At 45.3% G+C, this 18,242-nt stretch overlaps 1 protein-coding gene across 8 annotated transcripts in view; it reads right to left on the bottom strand.

Annotated features, from left to right (window-relative positions):
* Positions 1–18,242, bottom strand: part of CEMIP (cell migration inducing hyaluronidase 1) — a 172,287-nt gene that overhangs the window by 55,881 nt on the left and 98,164 nt on the right. For all 8 annotated transcript variants that reach the window (XM_063716266.1, XM_024232768.3, XM_054531720.2 and 5 more), the window contains 8 exons: positions 16,826–16,972; positions 15,840–15,978; positions 14,556–14,792; positions 11,354–11,533; positions 7,946–8,016; positions 6,894–6,989; positions 6,098–6,219; positions 574–706 (listed from right to left, as the gene is read on the bottom strand). In XM_063716266.1, coding sequence (XP_063572336.1) covers positions 574–706; positions 6,098–6,219; positions 6,894–6,989; positions 7,946–8,016; positions 11,354–11,533; positions 14,556–14,792; positions 15,840–15,978; positions 16,826–16,972 — 1,125 coding nt within the window. The remainder of the gene's footprint in view (positions 1–573; positions 707–6,097; positions 6,220–6,893; positions 6,990–7,945; positions 8,017–11,353; positions 11,534–14,555; positions 14,793–15,839; positions 15,979–16,825; positions 16,973–18,242) is intronic.

The following is an 18,242-nucleotide window of genomic DNA, read 5'->3' as shown; positions in this document are numbered from 1 at the left end:
AAAACCCTACCAGAAAAGAGCCATTCATTAGCTCTGGGCGGGGGAATTTTCCACTAACTTCTTAGCTGGAGTTAAATGTGGCTGCCTCACCCCACCCACTTTGCTCAAGATGTGAAACAAATATAGTTCCTCTCAACTATTATTTTCGGTAGCCATAAACTTCTCCCCCTAAACTTTCATTCCTAATGACTGCCTTCTGGAGATGGCCAAGTGCCTCCGAGAACAACCTGACCATTTCCAATCCCTTCTAACAAGCACCTTAGGAACTGGGTTTAAAATAATAGCACCCAAAGAGGCAAAGAACTGCACATCTCTGCAGGGGAGGGCAGCTCTGTCCATTTGTACCTTGACTGTCTTGGACCAGGCCCTTCCCCTTCCTGAAAGGCTTATGGGCAGGGTGGGGTTCTACTGTCTCCTGCCAACTCCAAGGATCCTCCCACTGCTCCCGTATCACAAAAGTGCTCTCCTTTGGGAGCACTGTCTCACTGAGAGGTCTGGAAGTTGCCTGCATAGCTGCCAGTTCAAGGAACCCAGCCATAGTTGCATCTGTGTCCCCGACAAGGGGCTTCTTACCAGGCTTCCCACAGAGGAACCGTACACGGTAGCTCCGGCAGGCTTTGCCCCGGTCGTAGCAAGCAAACCTATAATCCTGGCCTTTTTTGTAGACAACCTCGGTGCTGAGGTTAACTCCATCCATTGTAGTGGCCTGGGAATGACACAGAAATTACAGAGCAAAGTCGTTTTTTTTATAAAGAAGGAAGGTGATGATTAATGTTCTAAACATATACTCAGAAGTCTAAAATTGTCCCTGCTGCAACACTATTTACAACGGCCCAAGATGATTATCCCAATGATTGCCCCCATCAGTTTTGCTATGAGAAAGACAGCCTAAAGTCTTGGAATAGATAAATGCCTGGCCTGAGGTCCTACAGTACTCAGTATCGAAACCAGTGATCTACTGCTTATGGCTGGGTGAACATTTTACGGAGCATCTACAAGTAGCCACTCTTCTAGGATCTGGGCTGGCCACTTTTTACAATTTGCACCACCACCACCAGCACCATGAACAGCGGCCAACAGTCCAAACATGGTTCTGCATCCCATGGGGAGGAGTCTTTAAAAAACACTCATGCCAGTCTCCATCCTCGGAGTCTCAGATTTGGTTGTGTCTGGGGTGCAGCATGGACATCTGGACTTTTAAAAGTTGCCCAGGTGATTCTAATGGGCAAGAAAGTTTGAGAACCACTTGTGTAGTTATAAAGCTAGATGTTTACCTATATTATCTCATTTCATCTTCATAGCAAAACTATGAGGCTGCTGTTAGTTTTACAGATAAGGAAACTCATCCTCAGAGAGGTTCAGTCACTTACCCAGGATCACAAAGCCAGTAAGTGGCAGAGCTAAAACTTGAACCCAGACTTATGTAACTACAACGCAACACTTCTAAGCCCCATCCACTCTTGCCCTAAGGCAGAAGCCGCCTAATGTCTTTTGTTCAAATGTCTGCCTCACCACATGGTGGGCTCTGGGAGGGCAAGGAGCTGGTTTTTGCCCCCTTGTCCCCAGCATTCAGCCCAGGGCCTGGCACAGAGTGAGGTCTCAGTGGATGAGGGATGGCTGGTGAGCAGCTACAAGGCCAGGTGGAGAATTTAGGGAGCAGGCTCCCAGGGAGGGCATGATCCCTGCCAGCTGGGGCCCATCCCAGAGCCAGGGTGTGTCTGCATCCTGACCATGACTATCATTCAAAGACATGCAATTTAGAGCAAGGGCTGCAGCTGCTGTCATCTTTGGCATAGAGACCAAAGGGACCAGACTGGGGTAATAAGGAAGGAAAGTATAGCCAATCAAAAAAAAAAAAAGAGGAGACTTTTTAGGAAACATTGTTTTAAACCCAGCAGATCCGTTATCTTTGGCTTGGAAGAAGAGCCATGTGGATGTGAGTTCAGCCTCAATTAAAACTCAGTCATTTCCTGCAAAAACACACTCACACCCACTATCTCAGGTGGTCTCTGCAGCAGCCAGAGAGACAGGGGTTGCAAACTTGCTCTTAGACGGAGGTCAACGCTAATGCTCAGAGGGGTTCAGATGTAAGCTCAAGGTCAGTTAAGGTAAGCCCAGCTCCTCGGGCCTCCTGACGTTTTCCCCTGAGGTTAGCATGTTCTTCAATGGGAGACCCCATAAGATTGAGAACTGAGCCTGAAAACATCATCGAAGGGGGCTGGAGATTTTTTCCAGGTATAACTTCCAACAATAATTCTAGGAGAACATTTACTCAATTCTGCCGTTTTTTCTTTTTTTCCTTTTTCTAACCTGAAGCATGACCTCAGTTTTGGATAAGAAGAGTAAAAGGAATCCATCATCATTCAGAGAAACAGATCTTTAAGTAGACTTGAGTTTATTATTATTCTTGGTAATAATAAATATTAACAAAATAATTATCAATATTATAAATAATAGTAAATTTATTTTATTTCATTTCATTTTATTTATTTATTTATTTTGAGACAGAGCCTCACTCTGTTGCCCAGGCTGGAGTACAATGGTGCTACCTCAGCTCACTGCAATCTCCACCTGTTCAAGCGATTCTTCTGCCTCAGCCTCCTGAGTAGCTGGGATTACAGGTACCCACCACCACACCCAGTTAATTTTTGTATTTTTAGTAGAGATAGGGTTTCATCAGGTTGGCCAGGCTGGTCTCGAACTTCTAACCTTAATTGATCCACCCACTTTGGCCTCCCAAAGTGCTGAGATTACAGGCATGGGCCACCAGTCCAGCCAATAAATTAATTTTAAATAATAAAAACCGTATGGACCACTTTTCGGTCTGCACACTTCATTGCACTGAATCCACAAAACATGCCCATAAGGAAACAATTATTATCCCTATTTTTACTGTGAGGAAACTGAGGCACTAAGTAAAAAGACTGTGAGTGAGGTACTCAGGGCACAAAATTTAAGGCAGCACCCACTCTTAGGGTCATGCAAGTGCAGAGTTGGCACTGGAGGGAGCGGGCTGCCTTAAATTTTGCACCGTGGACACCTCACTTGCTGCTATGCCAAAGCTCACAAGTGGTAGAGCTGTGATCTCTCTGGCCAGCTTAGATCTCTCTGGCTTCAAAATATGTTTTCGTTACCATCAGGCCGACCTCTAGCCACTGCACCAGCTGCTGTGGGGAACACACAGACTGCCTGATGTCCCCAAGGAAATCTGAGTCCATTAGATCCCACTGGCCTTGAAGCGTGGCTGGGTTTTAAGATAGAAGGTGGGAGGCAAGAGGATTTTCAGCCAAGGAGAACTGAACGAAGGGCAAGACATAGAAACAGTGTGTTTTTGTTATTATTATTTTTTTCAGAATCACAAAATATCGGATCTTGGAAAAGCTTTTCTTAAGGTCAACTGTGCAGTCTTCCTGCTTCCTGTTTCTTCCCAACCTGCCCCCTCCAATCTTGCCTAGGTTGCAAATGTCCTTGACACTCCCTGGCCCAGAGGATCTGGCTATGTCTGTGCATGGCAAGTATCCCAGGACCCACTATGTATGACACGGAGTTGGGCACTGGGGGCAGGCACAAGCAGGAAGAGGAGCACGTAAGAGCTCAGGGCCCGGGGAGGTGAGAGGCACCAGGTGACCAGAGAAAAACTGCATTTTTGCAATAGTGGCAAAAATGAGCATGTGGGGAGTTCTGTTTCATTTTAGTCTCTCCCTGGGTTAATTAACTAGGGCATTTAGCTTTTGGCTGATGCGTTTGTCACCTGCTAAAAATGAGGAAATCCTGCTTCTCTCACCTCTTGTGAGCATAGACAAGACTGGCTTTGTTTTTCTGGCCTTGGAAACATCCAGGAGCATATTCTACATCACCATTTTTACCTTTGATGAATATGAAGAGATGCTGTAGCTAAGTCTGGGGATGACCATTGATTAAAGATTGGTGGCGAGAATTAGGAGTAAGCCTGATCTCTCCAGCATGGCAACACCTTCTCTTCGGTAGAGATGGAGGTTTGAATTCACCCTTGGAGGCACATGACTCTTTTCTTTTAGATGACCATCTCAATAGACCTTGGTTTTGCCAAGAAAAAGCCAAAGGTCTTATTATGGAATTGGGAGTTCTGAATGCTTTCATTGTGGGAAGACTTTCCTAAGCTTCTGAGTAAGGGGACCACACTGCTGTTGAATGTTCTGTTCTCTGAACCTCAAATAATGGAGAACTTGAATTTGGGGAATGTATTGCCAAGGGAACTCTTTTTGTTAGAAGAAAACTAGGTCTTGCAATATGGCAACAGACTAATAGTTACAGAGTGTAGGGTTGGGTCCCTGTGAAGGTCTTGGCTTATGGAGCTCTCAGCCTGGGTTTAATTGTGTTTTGGGACACTCTAGGAAGGGCCTGTGTCTGTGCTGGGAGAAAAGTAAATGCAAGAGTGGGGAATGTCTAAGGAATGCTGTTTTCCTGGCACTGAGAGGTGGTCTTCCAATCAACAGTGTCTGGAGCCAGACGACTGGCAGAGCAAACACCAGGAAAGATTTGTAGACCATGTAAGCATTCTTTGAGCATTTCCAGAAGTATTTGGAGAGGGGAGGTTGGTGAAGAGCTAGACTTCCTGTGGTCAAGTGAACTGGAGGGATAAGATTATGGCTATTTCAGAATTAAAGCTGGAACGTTCAAGGTTATGAGAGAAAATTAAAATTAAATCTGGAAAGAATGTGCTGTGGGGGATCAGTGCTTTTTGATTCTGTTGGACCCAAGGAGAATCTGCAACTTGAAACTTAATCTGGATAAATCCTTCTCAATAACATTGAAGGCATGTGAAGGGAAGAGCCTCAGCCAAATAATGAGAAAGTTTTCCTCAGCCTTTGCTAAGTGCAGAACAGAGGCTCCTCCCTTGGATAAGTGGTCTTTCTTACAATGCAAGACAGAGGGCAGAAGTTCTGCCCAGGATGGTGTGGCGGGGTGAAAGCACAGACAGATGGCCTGGGACTCGAGCTGACGTGGGACCTGAGCTTTGATATTCTAGGAAAAACTGTTGTACAAATGTGGTAGCTATTTTTATTGGCTGAAGGAGGATAAAATGGGTGGAGATGGCCTTTCTCAAATGCCTTTTTTTTTTTTTTTTTTTTTTTTGAGTCAGAGTCTTGCTCGGTCACCCAGGCTGGAGTGCAGTGGTGCGATCTCAGCTCACCACAATCTCCACCTCCTGTTTAAGCAATTCTCCTGCCTCAGACCCCTGAGTAGCTGGGACTACAGGCACCCGCCACCACACCAAGCTAATTTTTTTATTTTTTTCATATTTTTAGTCGAGAGGGGGTTTCACCATACTGGCCAGGCTGGTCTCTAACTCCTGACCTCAAGTGATCTGCCCACCTTGGCCTCCCAAAGTGCTGGGATTACAGGCATGATCCACTGAGCCCAGCTCAAATGACTTCTAATTCTCTATCAAGCATTTAAGCAGCCTCAAATCTTGTCTTGGAATGAGACTGGGCATAAGGAAATAAATCTCATTTACCTTGCCTATTTCTCCTGTCTCTCCTGTTGTTCCCAAAGCCTAGTATCCCACTGGCTCAGCTGGTGAATGGTGAGGCCTGTGTATTTACTCAACACTTTCTTGATGGAGCCAACTGAGAACATCAAGGTCCCCTTCAGACGGAATTAACTCCAAGTGAAGATTTTGAGCAAACACTGTCCATTCTATGAATGCTGGCTTTGATTTAGCTCAATTGAGAACAAGGCCATGCATGTGTTCTCCATCTGGGCTGGCCTGGCCTGCACCCCAAATCCTAGCTGTATCCTGTCCACTCAAGGTCCCTAAGGAAATCGACTGGGGATTGAGGCTGGGAAGGCCAAACCCATCCCTGGGGTGGGGGCACACTCAGTCATGGCTGAAGAAGCAAGTTAAAGAGAAGGAACTCAGAAGCTGGACTCAGGAGAGAATCTGAGCCCTGGCTTTTGGGCAGATAGTAAGCCTCTGCTTCAGTCTCTAAAGTGGGAATGGTACTCTTTGGCTGACCTACCTCACAGGAGGGCCATGAGAATCACAGCACCCAAGTGACAAGAATGTCTGTGATCTAGAGTCTTCTATTTTCTATTTTTGCTATGAGTTTGGTACCTGTATATCAATGGGACGATTGCAGATTTTTCCTGGGTGAGCTTTCCAGAGGTCTGAAATTTTCTCCCCACCTTTAGTCTGAGATACTTTATCATGATCAAACCACTCCGTCCACTCCACATCTAGGCAGAAAGCAAACAGCACAGTCAGACAGGAGGTTGTCTGTGAGGGCAAGTCACACTCAGTGTTGTCTCCAAGCATCCTCAGCACCATGGGAACTGAATATTATCTGTCCATGGTTGCACCAGGCTGGGGCATGGATGGCTCTAATCAATCTGCCTACACTCCCAAGTTTTAATTAAAAAATGAATTTCTCTTAATGAGTTTCTTACTTTTATAAAAGCAATTTATATTCTTTGTTATTGCAAAAGCAAATTAAAGAGAAAAGAAAGAAAATCCATCTGTAAACCCATTATCCAAGGACTGCAACTAGGATTGCTGCTTTCTGCAATCCCTGTGTGTGGGCTATTTGAAGGGCAGGTTCTATTCCTATCTGCATTTCCTGTTCAGTGCCATTGCCTGCCACATCAAAGATATTCCGTGAACTAAGCTGAATGCCGCAGACCCTGACTGAGGTGAAATCGAAATCTTAGCCAGAGGAGAACATCCTTCTGGGCTATGGGCTAAAGTGGCTTGTCTAATTAAAGACAACTTTCAGTTGCACATTGTTAGTTGATTCTGCAAAAATTAAAGTGGTCCTACTTGTATAAGAGATAAATCCTAGTTCTGCAAAGACAGTGATTTCTGGTCTTCTATCCCACTGTTAGGTGTCACCAAATTGTCTGAAACTCCTCACCTTGAACCCACTCGCTGGACAAAGAAACATTGAAATATTCGCCATGCTCGGTCTGGAACAATTTGAATACCCGGGCAGCGGCAGAGCCTCGATGTCCTGTCAGAGAAACGAGACCCTTTAGGAGCTGGACAGACCCCCAAATTCAAAAAGTCGTGATTTCAAGGCAAGGAAAACCCCCTACACACATGGACATTGACTCATTTCTTTAAAAATATTTTTTTAAGTAGAGAAAAGAAAATCAGGACATTCATTCACCTGGGAAGCAGATTATCATCCATTCTTCTGTTTCAGTTTTGAAAGTTTAGTTCCAGCCTCCCAACAAATTCAGATTGCAGAGCTCTAGCATGTCTCATGGTCTGAATTCCTCCTTGGCATTAGAACTGCAGTGCTTCCCGTGGCCTTTGCTGGGCAAAGGAGGCTACCACTGTGTCCTGAAGGCCCATCTAAAGTGTCGTTTTAGCTCTTTTTTTTTTTTTTAATTTTTTTGAGACGGGGTCTCTTTCTGTCGCCCAGGCTGGAGTGCAGTGGTGCAATCTCCTCCCAAGTAGCTGGGACTACAGGCGCCTGCCACCATGCCTGGCTAAATTTTTTTTTTTTTTTTTTTTTTTGTAATTTTAGTAGAGACACGGTTTTACCATATTGGCCAGGGTGGTTTCAAACTCCTGACCTCAAGTGATCCACCTGCCCCGGCCTCCCAAAATGCTGGGATTACAAGCGTGAGCCACCACACCCGGCCTCGTTTTAGCTCTTAAAGTACCACCCCTGCTGGCTCTATCTCAGTTCTTATCTTTTGTATGCCAATTCTAGGTTTTAGATTAAGTCAATGAAGATTTCCATGAAAAGGTAAATATTACTGCAATTGATGGGCCTTTGGCCAGCATTGGTCTTTGCCACTTCCATGTAAGGTGGTCAGTTAAGCGGCTGCTCACTCATCTAGGCATTGGGAGCTGGGCAATCATGCTCTGAGAAAAGTGAGCTGTTCAGAAAAGCCCTGCGCCTCTTGATCAGAGAGACACTGGAGGGAATGAGGCCTCCAGCCAGCTATGTATTACCATGATATTCAATATGGTCTTCCACTGAAGAAGATGGATTTCCTTTCACAGTTAGAAAACTCCAAGGGTGTCTGAAAAAAAAAAAATAACAAAAAGTAAAGTTCTGCACGAGTTTGAACCTGCACAGGGTGTGGGGGGATGGGGCAGAGTTGAAGCAGCGTCAGGTGAAAGATGGTCCCTTCCTGCTGTTTGGGGGAAATTCATTCACTTGCTGGGCTTCTCTTCTCCAGAAGAAGCACCTTTCTTTGCAAGCACTCCTCTGGGCTTCCTCGCTCCCTGGCTGCTGATGTTTGCTCCCTGTGAGCCTCTTCAGCTCCATTCTGGCAGAAGATGGGAGCATGAATCACAAATAAACAAACAAGCCAACAGACCTACCATACCACCCGCCAAGCTCAATTACGTCCTGAAGCAAGTGCTTGGATACCTTCAGAAAAACATGTTCCAAGAGAGAAAGGTTATTTCTCTCATGCTCAGCTCCCCTAGAGTTGAGCTCGAGGAAAATACCAGAGGCTAACGTGACTGACTACCCTAGCCATCCACCTTGGGCCGTGGAAAGGAGAGAAATCTCTTCTTCTTAATGGGGAGGGAAGCAAAAAAAGGTTTAAGTTTTTGAAAAATTGTACATCCATCTTTCCTCCACGAAAGCATGTGCTGCTGTAGGGCAGGAAGGTTTTCTTACCCCATTTTGTTTTAGGCATTTTGCATAATGCCTAATGCAGTAATGAAGTTCAGGAGATGCTACCCCCCAAAATGGCAACTTGGCATATTGAATATTTCAAGCTCAAGGAATTTGTGAAATGGCAGGAAGGAGTTTCCGACTTTCCCCTGAAGCAGGTCTAAGACCCTTATGTGAGAGGGCCTTCCTTATTCCAAGAAAAAGATCATCCTTATCCCCAAACACAGAAGGAAGCCAAGAGGAACCTGGAGGAACACAGACCTTGCTAAGTTTCCCCTGTTTACTGTGCTTAACTCAAGCCCCTTGTCCTACCACATTTTCCCACAGCTCTCCACTTCATCAAACCTCATGTACAGACACTCAGGTTTAACTGTTTCTTTGGATCTTCATTTCCTTATGAAGGCTCCCATGTCATTTAAAACTTACTATCTGAAATACATTTGTGTGCTTTTCTCCTGTTAATCAGTGATTTGTTGCAGGTGCTCCAGCCAAGAACTTAGAAGAGTAGAAGGAAAGAGATTTTCCTCCCCTACAGTAGCCCTCTCTTACTATAAGCTATCAATCGATTTTGGTGCTGAATACCTCTCATTATTCTTGTTTTGATCTCTTGTCTTGGAAAATGAGTCACTATTGAACGGTGTTTAACTGAGGTTGGGGATTTGACTGTCCACTTTCCTGCTTAAATCCTTCAGTAGCTCCCCATTGCCCTTTGGATAAAATCCAAGCTCCTTGGCACAGATTCGAAGGTCTTTTGCCCCCCCACCCTCCTCCAGCCTCATCTCTCACCCCTTGCCTCTCTTATGTACTGCCACTGCCTGCATCCCCACCTTCTTTGGGAGAGGCACACTTTTGCCCCTGGGCCTCCGAAGCTGCTGATATCTCTATGGGAACCTGCTTGGCCTCATCCTCATGTGTTCGTCTGCACTAAACTACAGTTGCCCACTCTCTTGCTCTCTCATGCTCCATCACCAATTTCCATTCATACCTGCCTTCCCCCGAGAGCTCAGGACACCTGGTCTAACTGAGTACCTCCCACCAGTATGTGTTCATTTCCTGAATGGGTGAACAAATGAAGGGTCCAAGTCTCAGTTCTCCTACTGATTTTAGATGCTTCAAGTTTATCACTCAAAGAATGTCTCTATACAAATGAGGTGTGGACATGTAATTCCCGCCTACGTATCTCCTTTGCCCACGTGAACAGCCCTGGCAAAAGATGGCGAGTGCCCATCTTTCCAGTGGCTCTTGTTTATAAGAAGAAAATAGTTGCTAACATTTATGGAGTGCTTATTCTGTGCCAGACATGATGACAAATATTTCGTTCATATTATCACATTTAATTGTCCTATAGTCCTTTAGATAGCTCCTGGTATATCCCATTTTACAGATGCAGGACCAGGCAAAGAGAATGAGTCACTTGCTTGCAGTCACACCTCCTGGAAGGTACAACCCAGACTCAAACTCAGGTCACTGGATGCCAGAGCTTGGGCCCTTAGCCACTTTCTTCTTCTGCTGAGGCCCTAAGTAGTCAGTTTCCTGGTGTTTCTAACTCTCACTGTAAATTAATAAACTGGCCTGTTGGTTTATAAAACAACAGAATGGAAGTGCACTTAGTGTTTGCTAACAAAGGAGCCTTGCAATGCCAAGGTATCATTGTCATCTTTGGCTGCTTAAGTTTCCTGCTTGAGTTTCCCGTCCAGAAGAAGTAGTCTCTGGGCTGTTGGAAAATGCACTCTGGAACCTGGAGCACCCCTCCCTTGCCCAGGGAATTTCTGCCCAGCCAGCAAAATTGCTTTGCTCCAAGCCCAGAAAAGTCTCTGGCTTCCCTCTGATCTTGCTCCCAGATGTGGGAAGCTGAAGGGAGGAGCATCGTAATCTCTAAACAGCCATGGGACAGATAACCTCAACTTTCCACTGAGCTGAGATTTGATTCAACATGATAAAAAGGTGTGCTTACCATGGACACAGGGAGGGGAACAACACACACTGGGGCTTGGCAGGGGCGAGGGGCAGAGGGAGGGAGAGGATCAGGACAAATAGCTAGTGGATGCTGGGCTTAATACCGGGTGATGGGTTGATAGGTGCAGCAAACCATCACGGCACACGTTTACCTAGGTAACAAACAGGCACGTCCTGCATATGTATCCTGGAACTTTAAATTAAATTAAATTAATTAAAAAGGCATTGTTTACTATGGGGCAAACAGCTTCCTCTTGGTGTCAATGTGCGTGCATGCCAATGTCAGGCATGATGCTGCACTCCAAGGCAAACAAAACACACATTAGATTATGTCAAAGGGCTGCTTCTCCTTGGTCATTTGCCTCAGCAGAGACACTTCACATAATCTCTGAAAAACTGTCTGCCAATCCCCAAGCCATGACATGACCTCTTTGCCAAAGAAAGGGAGAATGAATATTAGCTGTGCATTGGAGGCATGGCTCTTACACACAGTAGATGCTCACTTAATATTTTGTAAGTGGCCGGCTGAATGAATGAGTTCATATAAACAGTGAGCTTTTGTTTGAGTGAACTATGCTTGTAAGAAAAAACAAGCATTCCTTAAGAACAATTCCCAAATATGCCAAATGCAGATGTCAAATGCAAATGCCTGCATCCACTAGGTCATTTAGGATGGTACGGCTGTGGGGAGAGGAGATGGGAAAGGTAAATTCTCAGTGGGATAGAGTGGCTTCAATGTTCCAGAGCCCAGTGGAAGCCGAAGTGAGGGGCAGTACCTAAATCCAAGGTGCAGGAAGTGTTTGCTTCCCAATTTGGTCATCGCCTTCCTGGCCATGTCATCCAGATTTCGAGAACCTTCATCATTCACTGCAACAGAAAGGATCCTGCCATCGGGCACCGCGTTCAAATACTGGACCAGACGTTCACTCTCTTTCTTGGATCTATAGGTGTCAAACCTAAAAAGGGCAGAGAGAAGAGATCTGAATAGTCTTGACCACAGCCAAAACAAAGAGCTCTAAGCACATGTCTGTGCTGCAACAGCTAACATGCTATCCAATGATCCCAGGGCTGCGATTCTTAAAGAAGGAAGCCTTTTCTTTAAAGAGCAAACAAGTTTCTTTATTTTGCATACCACACAGTGATATCCAAGAAGAAGGGTTTTGACTTGACCATAATGTTCATTCGCTGAGTAAAATGCCAAAGAAATGATTGCAGCAGTGAAGACTTCAAGCTCCAGGATGTTGAGTGGGTCACATACTTGAGGTCTAGGCCTTTTGATGTTCCCCTTTCATCCTGGAGGCAGAGGATCACGCCTCTTGCAAGAGCCTGACTTTAGGAGATAGTTCAGATAGCTAGGGCATTAGGAATTTATATCTCTGATCCAGAGTAAAACACCAATCCCAGAATTCTTGGAAATGACATGGAGACTATCCCAAATCCCTTCTCCCACCCCTAGAGCAGCTTGCAGAGAGTTACTTGCAGAGATCCAACTTAAAGTTTATTTATTGACCTGTTAATGATTCTTATAATAATGCATCTTAGAATCATTAAAATGTAATCTCTGATTCACACAGTAGCAGTCATATAACATTTGAGTATTGTAAATGTTGTCGCATTGCTATTTTCTCCTGTTTACTTTTAAAAAATTATTTTACTTTATTGTGGTAAGAATACTTACCTTGAGATCTACCCTTTTAAAATTTTAAGTGTACTATATAGTATTTTGCAATGCTGGACAGCAGATCTCTTACAATAGCAAGAACTAATAATCTTCAAATTGACTGATAACCTGCCCTCATACACATAAAACATCCATGAAATACAAATCACACATAAAAAATCTATACCCCTGGTGAGAATAATTTACAAAGCAAAGACACAATTTTGTAATGATTCCAACTCTTCCCCATGTAAGGATAAAGATTTTATGCAATTACAGTAGAAATTCCTAAAGAGTATGTCTTGGAACTTAAGGAAAATAGTTCTAAAATGAATCTGGAAAAGTAATCTAAAGAGGTTTTTGGAAAAGAAAAACAATGTTGGTACCGGTGGTAGCTGGATAGCTGCTCCTGGGTCCTCACACTTCTTTCCAACTGTTGGCACAATCTGGTCCAGCCCCACCTAACCTCGCACCCTCCACTGACCCTCCCCAGGAAGCTCCTGCTGCAAGCCTAGTGCTTCTCAGTGCCCAGAGACCACCTCACCCACCCACTCCTGTCTTCATCATTCCTTCCCACCTTTTCTCTACCTGATCAAACACCTACTACCTTTCAAGAGCTGACCTAAGTTCCTGCTTCTCTAAGTAACCTTCTCAGATGACTTTTGCCTGCATTTACTTGTGTGTGTGTATGTGTGTGTGTGTGTGTGCACTTATTAATATCTTTACTCATACACATTCATCTATCAGATTATTGAGATCTCCAACACATACTTTAAGCAAAAGATATTCAGAACAAGCAGACATTCTGTCCTTGCCGTCTCCACAGCATCTGTCCAGATCACTTCTCATTAACAGGTCAGTAAATACACTTTAAGTTGGATCTCTTCAAGTAACAGTGTTGTACTTAAGAAACAGCACCAAAAAGATCAGCACACAATTGAAGAGGACATCCTCTCTAGCATAAAGGCAGGGGCTCCCTGACATACTTTGTGCCAATCAAGGCATCAGCTGTTATCCATGGAGGCGATACAGGCACACCTGTGTTTGAATCCCATCTCCAACACTTTCCAACCTTGTGGCTGAGTAAATTTAGCCCTGTGAGTCTCAGTGCTTTCATCTCTACAAGGTGGATAATAACAGAACTTGCCTCACAGAATTTTGATGAAGATTGAAGTATATTTGACAGGTAAAGTGATGAACAGTGTTTTGCGGGGAGAAAGTCCAGTGACTGTTATAGGTACTAATGTTTACTGGCAAGGTTGGGTGTCTGTGAGTACCAGCAAGCACTTCAGCTCCTGCCCACCCTGCCCTTGACTACAGCTGGCTCCTGCTGCCTTCATGGTGACACCCACAGCTTAGGCCCTGTTCTTGAGGAATGCCTGTCTCCCTTCCCCAGCAGCCCCAGGATAGCTCTGTCCCTGTTTGTCTACCCCACCTCTGTCCTTCCCTCTAAAGGGCCAGGATGAGAGCCCCTGGGATTGCAGGGCAGGTCCAGCCTTGGCAGAATCTGCCAGCTTATACCTGCCCGTGCTGCCTTCCAAACATCTCTCAGGTACATCCACTAGCTGCCATTCCTTCTGGGTCCTCACCTCTGCCACGTCTTGCCTAGACCATAGCAGAAGCTTCCTAACCCCCTGCACCGTCTTTGCTTTTGCCCCCACAATTAAAACAATTCTCTACAGCCAGAAAGTACTCTTAAATCAGATCATGCTCTTCTTAAAGCCTTTCAGTGACTTTGCTTCCCACTTAGAAGAAAACCCACCTCCTTACGGCAGCCTCCGAGGTCCTGTCCTGCCCCCATTTGTAACTCCCATGTGACTGCATGCTGCTCTTCCGCCACTCGCTGTGCTCCCACCACTCTGGTGGCTTTTCCATTGTTTGAGAATGTCATGCCCTTTCATACCTCCGGCCTTCTGCACTTGCTGCTGTCTTGAACACTCTTTCCCTGACATATCCTCACCCTTCATTTCTCAGCTCAAATGTTGCGTCCTTACACTGCCTTTCCCTGACCACCCTATCCAAAGTGGTCTTCCCTAGTTACACTCTAGCATCTCACTATGTCTTTTTTCCCCCTTACTACCAATTATCACAATCTGAAACTACGTTGTGTGTACATATGTGTGCATGCTTGATCCTCTTCAATTCAGCATCATTAGGCCAATGCCTGGGGAAGGACAGAACTCCTTGAAGGCAGGGATTCCCATCTGTTTCATTCACTGCTGTTCTCCCAGCACCTAGAGCGGCACCTGGCCAGCGAGCACACTCAATAAGTGTACTTTGAATGAATGAGTATATGTTTAAGTGAAGGTAAACCTTACCGGTCAGAATGGATGACTGTGCCTGATTTGGGGTCGATGACATGAACAATAACTCCACGGTGGCCCCAGCTCCTTTCAAAAAAATAGCCTCCTTCTGCCATGCCACCTGGGTGAAGGGTCTTGTTCAGAAATGTCCAGGAGAGCTTTTTCTGTCCATGCAACTCAAGAGTACCTCCTTTACCAACCCCAATGTACTTCAGACCATAGTAAGGATCCGGCTGAATACCTTCATCAGCCCTACAAGAGAAAACAGCTCCTCAAAGTTGGCTGACACATCTCTTTACTGGATACTGAACCCAGAGGGAACCTAGGAGTCACAGCTCAGCTCCCTGACCCCCCACCATGGCCACCATAGAGCCAGTCACACTTTTATCACCTGAGGTCAGTAAAAATAACACTAGCAGCTGGGCTTGTGGCTCATGCCTGTAATCCCAGCACGTTGAGAGGCCGAGACAGGCAGATCACTTGAGGTCAGGAGTTCAAGACCAGCCTGGCCAACATGGTGAAACTCCATCTCTACTAAAAACACAAGAATCAGCCAGGCCTGGTGGAACATGCCTGTAGTTTCAGCTATTTGGGAGGCTGAGGCACCAGAATTTCTTAAATCAGGAGGCAGAGGTTGTGGTGAACTGAGATGATGCCACTGCACTCCAGCCTGGGCCACAGAGCAAGATTCCATCTCAAAACAACAACAACAACAATAACAACAAAAACGTTAGCAACCCAGTCTTCCTAAGCCAGACCAAAATAAAGCCCTCAGGGCCAAGCAGACGTGCCAATTATTAGTTCACAGATTGGCATGTTTTCCATTCAGTTCTAAGTGTTGTGTATTTTGGTCCATATCAGATGTGGAATCACCTGGACATGAACTGCATACCCTTGTGCGTTCCTGGCTCTCACTTCTTAGCACTCTCAATTGTTTAAAGAGGGAACACAGCCAGGGGCAAGTACCACATGGAATTTTCCTGTATCTTGTCCATCGTAGCCTATTATATAAACACTTGCAGAGCCTCCCTGAACATGACATGATTGGAAGGTGGCTGAAAGGCTGGCAGCCTGTCTCTAAAACAAGTACAGCATCCAGACCACTATAAATAACATGCCTTATGGACTTCAGCTCTCCCAAATCACCATGTCTGTCTTGTTCATGATCCCCATCTGGCAGGACAGAATGATTCCTATCTTACAGGCAAGCTTGCCCTCTTGCCTCTCTCTCTGTCTTGGAAAGTCTCCGTCTTGTCAGATCCACGGGTAGCATTTGATATGTAGGAGTGGTCTACGCACCTTCCATACAAAATGATGGTGAAATTGCCCTGGAAAGGGCACAGGGCACTCCCGGCATGCAGCTCTCCTCCGTTGTCAATCAGGATGTGCCGGGTTCGCAAAACAATCGGCTCATCGTGGTCTTTAATGACTAGCTTGCCTGAAGAGGTAGCATTGGGGGGAGGTTTAATAACACAGTATTAAGGGTAAGGTTATATCAGAGTCAAGGGCAGACTCCCTAAGCACTCCCCATCTCACTGGGGCAGGCAAAAAGGCACATCTTCCAAACATTTCTATGCTTGGTGTACTTATAAGTACAGTCATCCCTCAGTATCTGAAGGGAATTGGTTCCAGCACCTCCCAGATACCAAACTCCGTGGATGCTCCAGTCGCTGATTAAATGGCATAGTATTTGCATATTTGCATCTAACCTATGCACATCCTCCCATATACTTGAAATCATCTCTAGATTGCTTATAATACCTAGTTCAATGTAAATACTGTATAAATAGCTGTTAAACTGTATTTTTAGGAAATAATGACAAGAAAAAATCTGTACATGTTCGGTACAGGTGCAAATTTTTTGGAATATTTTCAATCTGGAATTGGTTGAATTCATGAGCATAACCCACAGATATAGATGGCTGGCTGTAATTACTTTTCTATGCTCTCTGCTTTGCAATGTGTAAATAATGCCTGTCTGGTCAAATGCCATCACTGCATGTACTGCATTCAATGACCAGGCCTCTAAAGGTAAGATAAACAGAATTACTCAAAACACTAATAAGGAGTTTCCTCTATAGATGCTTCTTTCACTAAGATTGGACCTCCGACAAGCCATTCCTAACAGCTCAGAGCTGATGGTTATCTCAAACAACCAAATGCCAACATGAACCCAAAGCATGTGATGTTTATTCTGTCCATCTGAGCTCATGGCAACCTGCATCCTATCTGCTAAGCTCTGGGGCAGTGGAGGGAAGAGGGAGCAACAGAGGAGATTGGCTTACCTCCCTCTGAGATGTGGATGGAATAGACCGTGGCAGAAGAGGTGAGCAGCAGTGTCTTGCCCTGGCCGATATGCACATGGTGGTCTTGGTCATGGCCAGGGTTCCAGGGTTGCAACTCAGGGCTCTGGTCAGGGCACCCAGCAGCCACTGCCAAGGACAGAGAGATGTCACTGCTCCCATCTACCAGCCTCACCAAGCAAGAATGCTACAGGCCAAAAGGGGGCTCCCATGCATCTTTAAGGCCCCTACCTCCTCTCTGTTAGAGCTAAAAGCAAGACCTTAGAGAGCTGAGAGACCTCCTGACATAGGAGGCGGGAACCTTGGGGGCCAGTCATATATTTTGCATGAATTCATCACATATCTGTGAATAAGTCACTTCCCTTTTCTGGGTTCAGTTTCCCCATTTACAAAATAAAGGGTAGACCAGATGGCTTCTCAGAACATTCCAAGCTCTGAAGTTATGCAATGATTTACCTAGACTACTCAGACTCCAGGACATTCTGTCTCCTGGAAAGCAAAATTTGAATAGCTAATAAAGCTCTTTCCCTTTCTGCATAAGAATTAGACCTTTTGTTAATTTTCTAGTTCTGTTCCTCTGGAAACCTGAGAAAGATAGTATTATATAAATTGTTACCTAGCAACATTGTTTATAACAAAGTGACCCCTGATTGGTGAATGTCATCTAAACTTGGAGGAACTATAGTTTATACGTGGTGGAGATGTCACACTGTAGGCTTCCCTGAGTGCAGTGACTCTTATAATGGGACATTTTGAAAGAACCCTGAAAGTTACATCTACGGAGTTGCTACTGGCTCCAGTGGGGCATGAGGCTTCTAAGACACAGTGGTCTCCACACTTGTCCAGTTACAGTCTGATTTCCTCTCACCTGAGCTGTCACCTACAGAACCAAAGAGAATAGCTTCCAGATGGCTGTCTGGAAGGCTGCCAGGACCACTCCCATGGAAGAGAGGAGGCTGATGCTGCTCTGATGGCATCTGTGTTTCCTATTCTATATTTTCCAAAGGAGTCTGATGACCAGTGTGACATGTGGTCACCTAATGAGTCTGAATGTTTAGTTGAGCCTAAAAAGACCCGGGGTGGGTATTGCAGAGGCACTTCTCCCTGAACTCTGTAGAAGCAGAGGAAGGAGTCTCAATGTTCACATGGCTAACAAGGCTTGACCTGGCAGTGTCCTGAGGTGGGCTTGAGTGAGGAAGACTGGTGCTGTCACAGAAACTGGAACAATCTCCATCAATAGCATGGAAAATCCAGAGGGAAACAGGTGGGAAGAGACAATGGACAAAACAAGATGAGAATGAACTGGCTCCAAGAACAAGCCCCAGTGCCCTCCTTTTTTCTGTGACCAGAAGGGTGCTAAGTATGAAACAGTAGTTTTCAAAATAATCCGGGGTGGGGG

This window comes from Pongo abelii, chromosome 16, assembly GCF_028885655.2.
Source record: "Pongo abelii isolate AG06213 chromosome 16, NHGRI_mPonAbe1-v2.0_pri, whole genome shotgun sequence".
Classification (NCBI taxonomy): domain Eukaryota; kingdom Metazoa; phylum Chordata; class Mammalia; order Primates; family Hominidae; genus Pongo; species Pongo abelii.
This window is presented reverse-complemented; position numbering and strand designations above follow the sequence as displayed.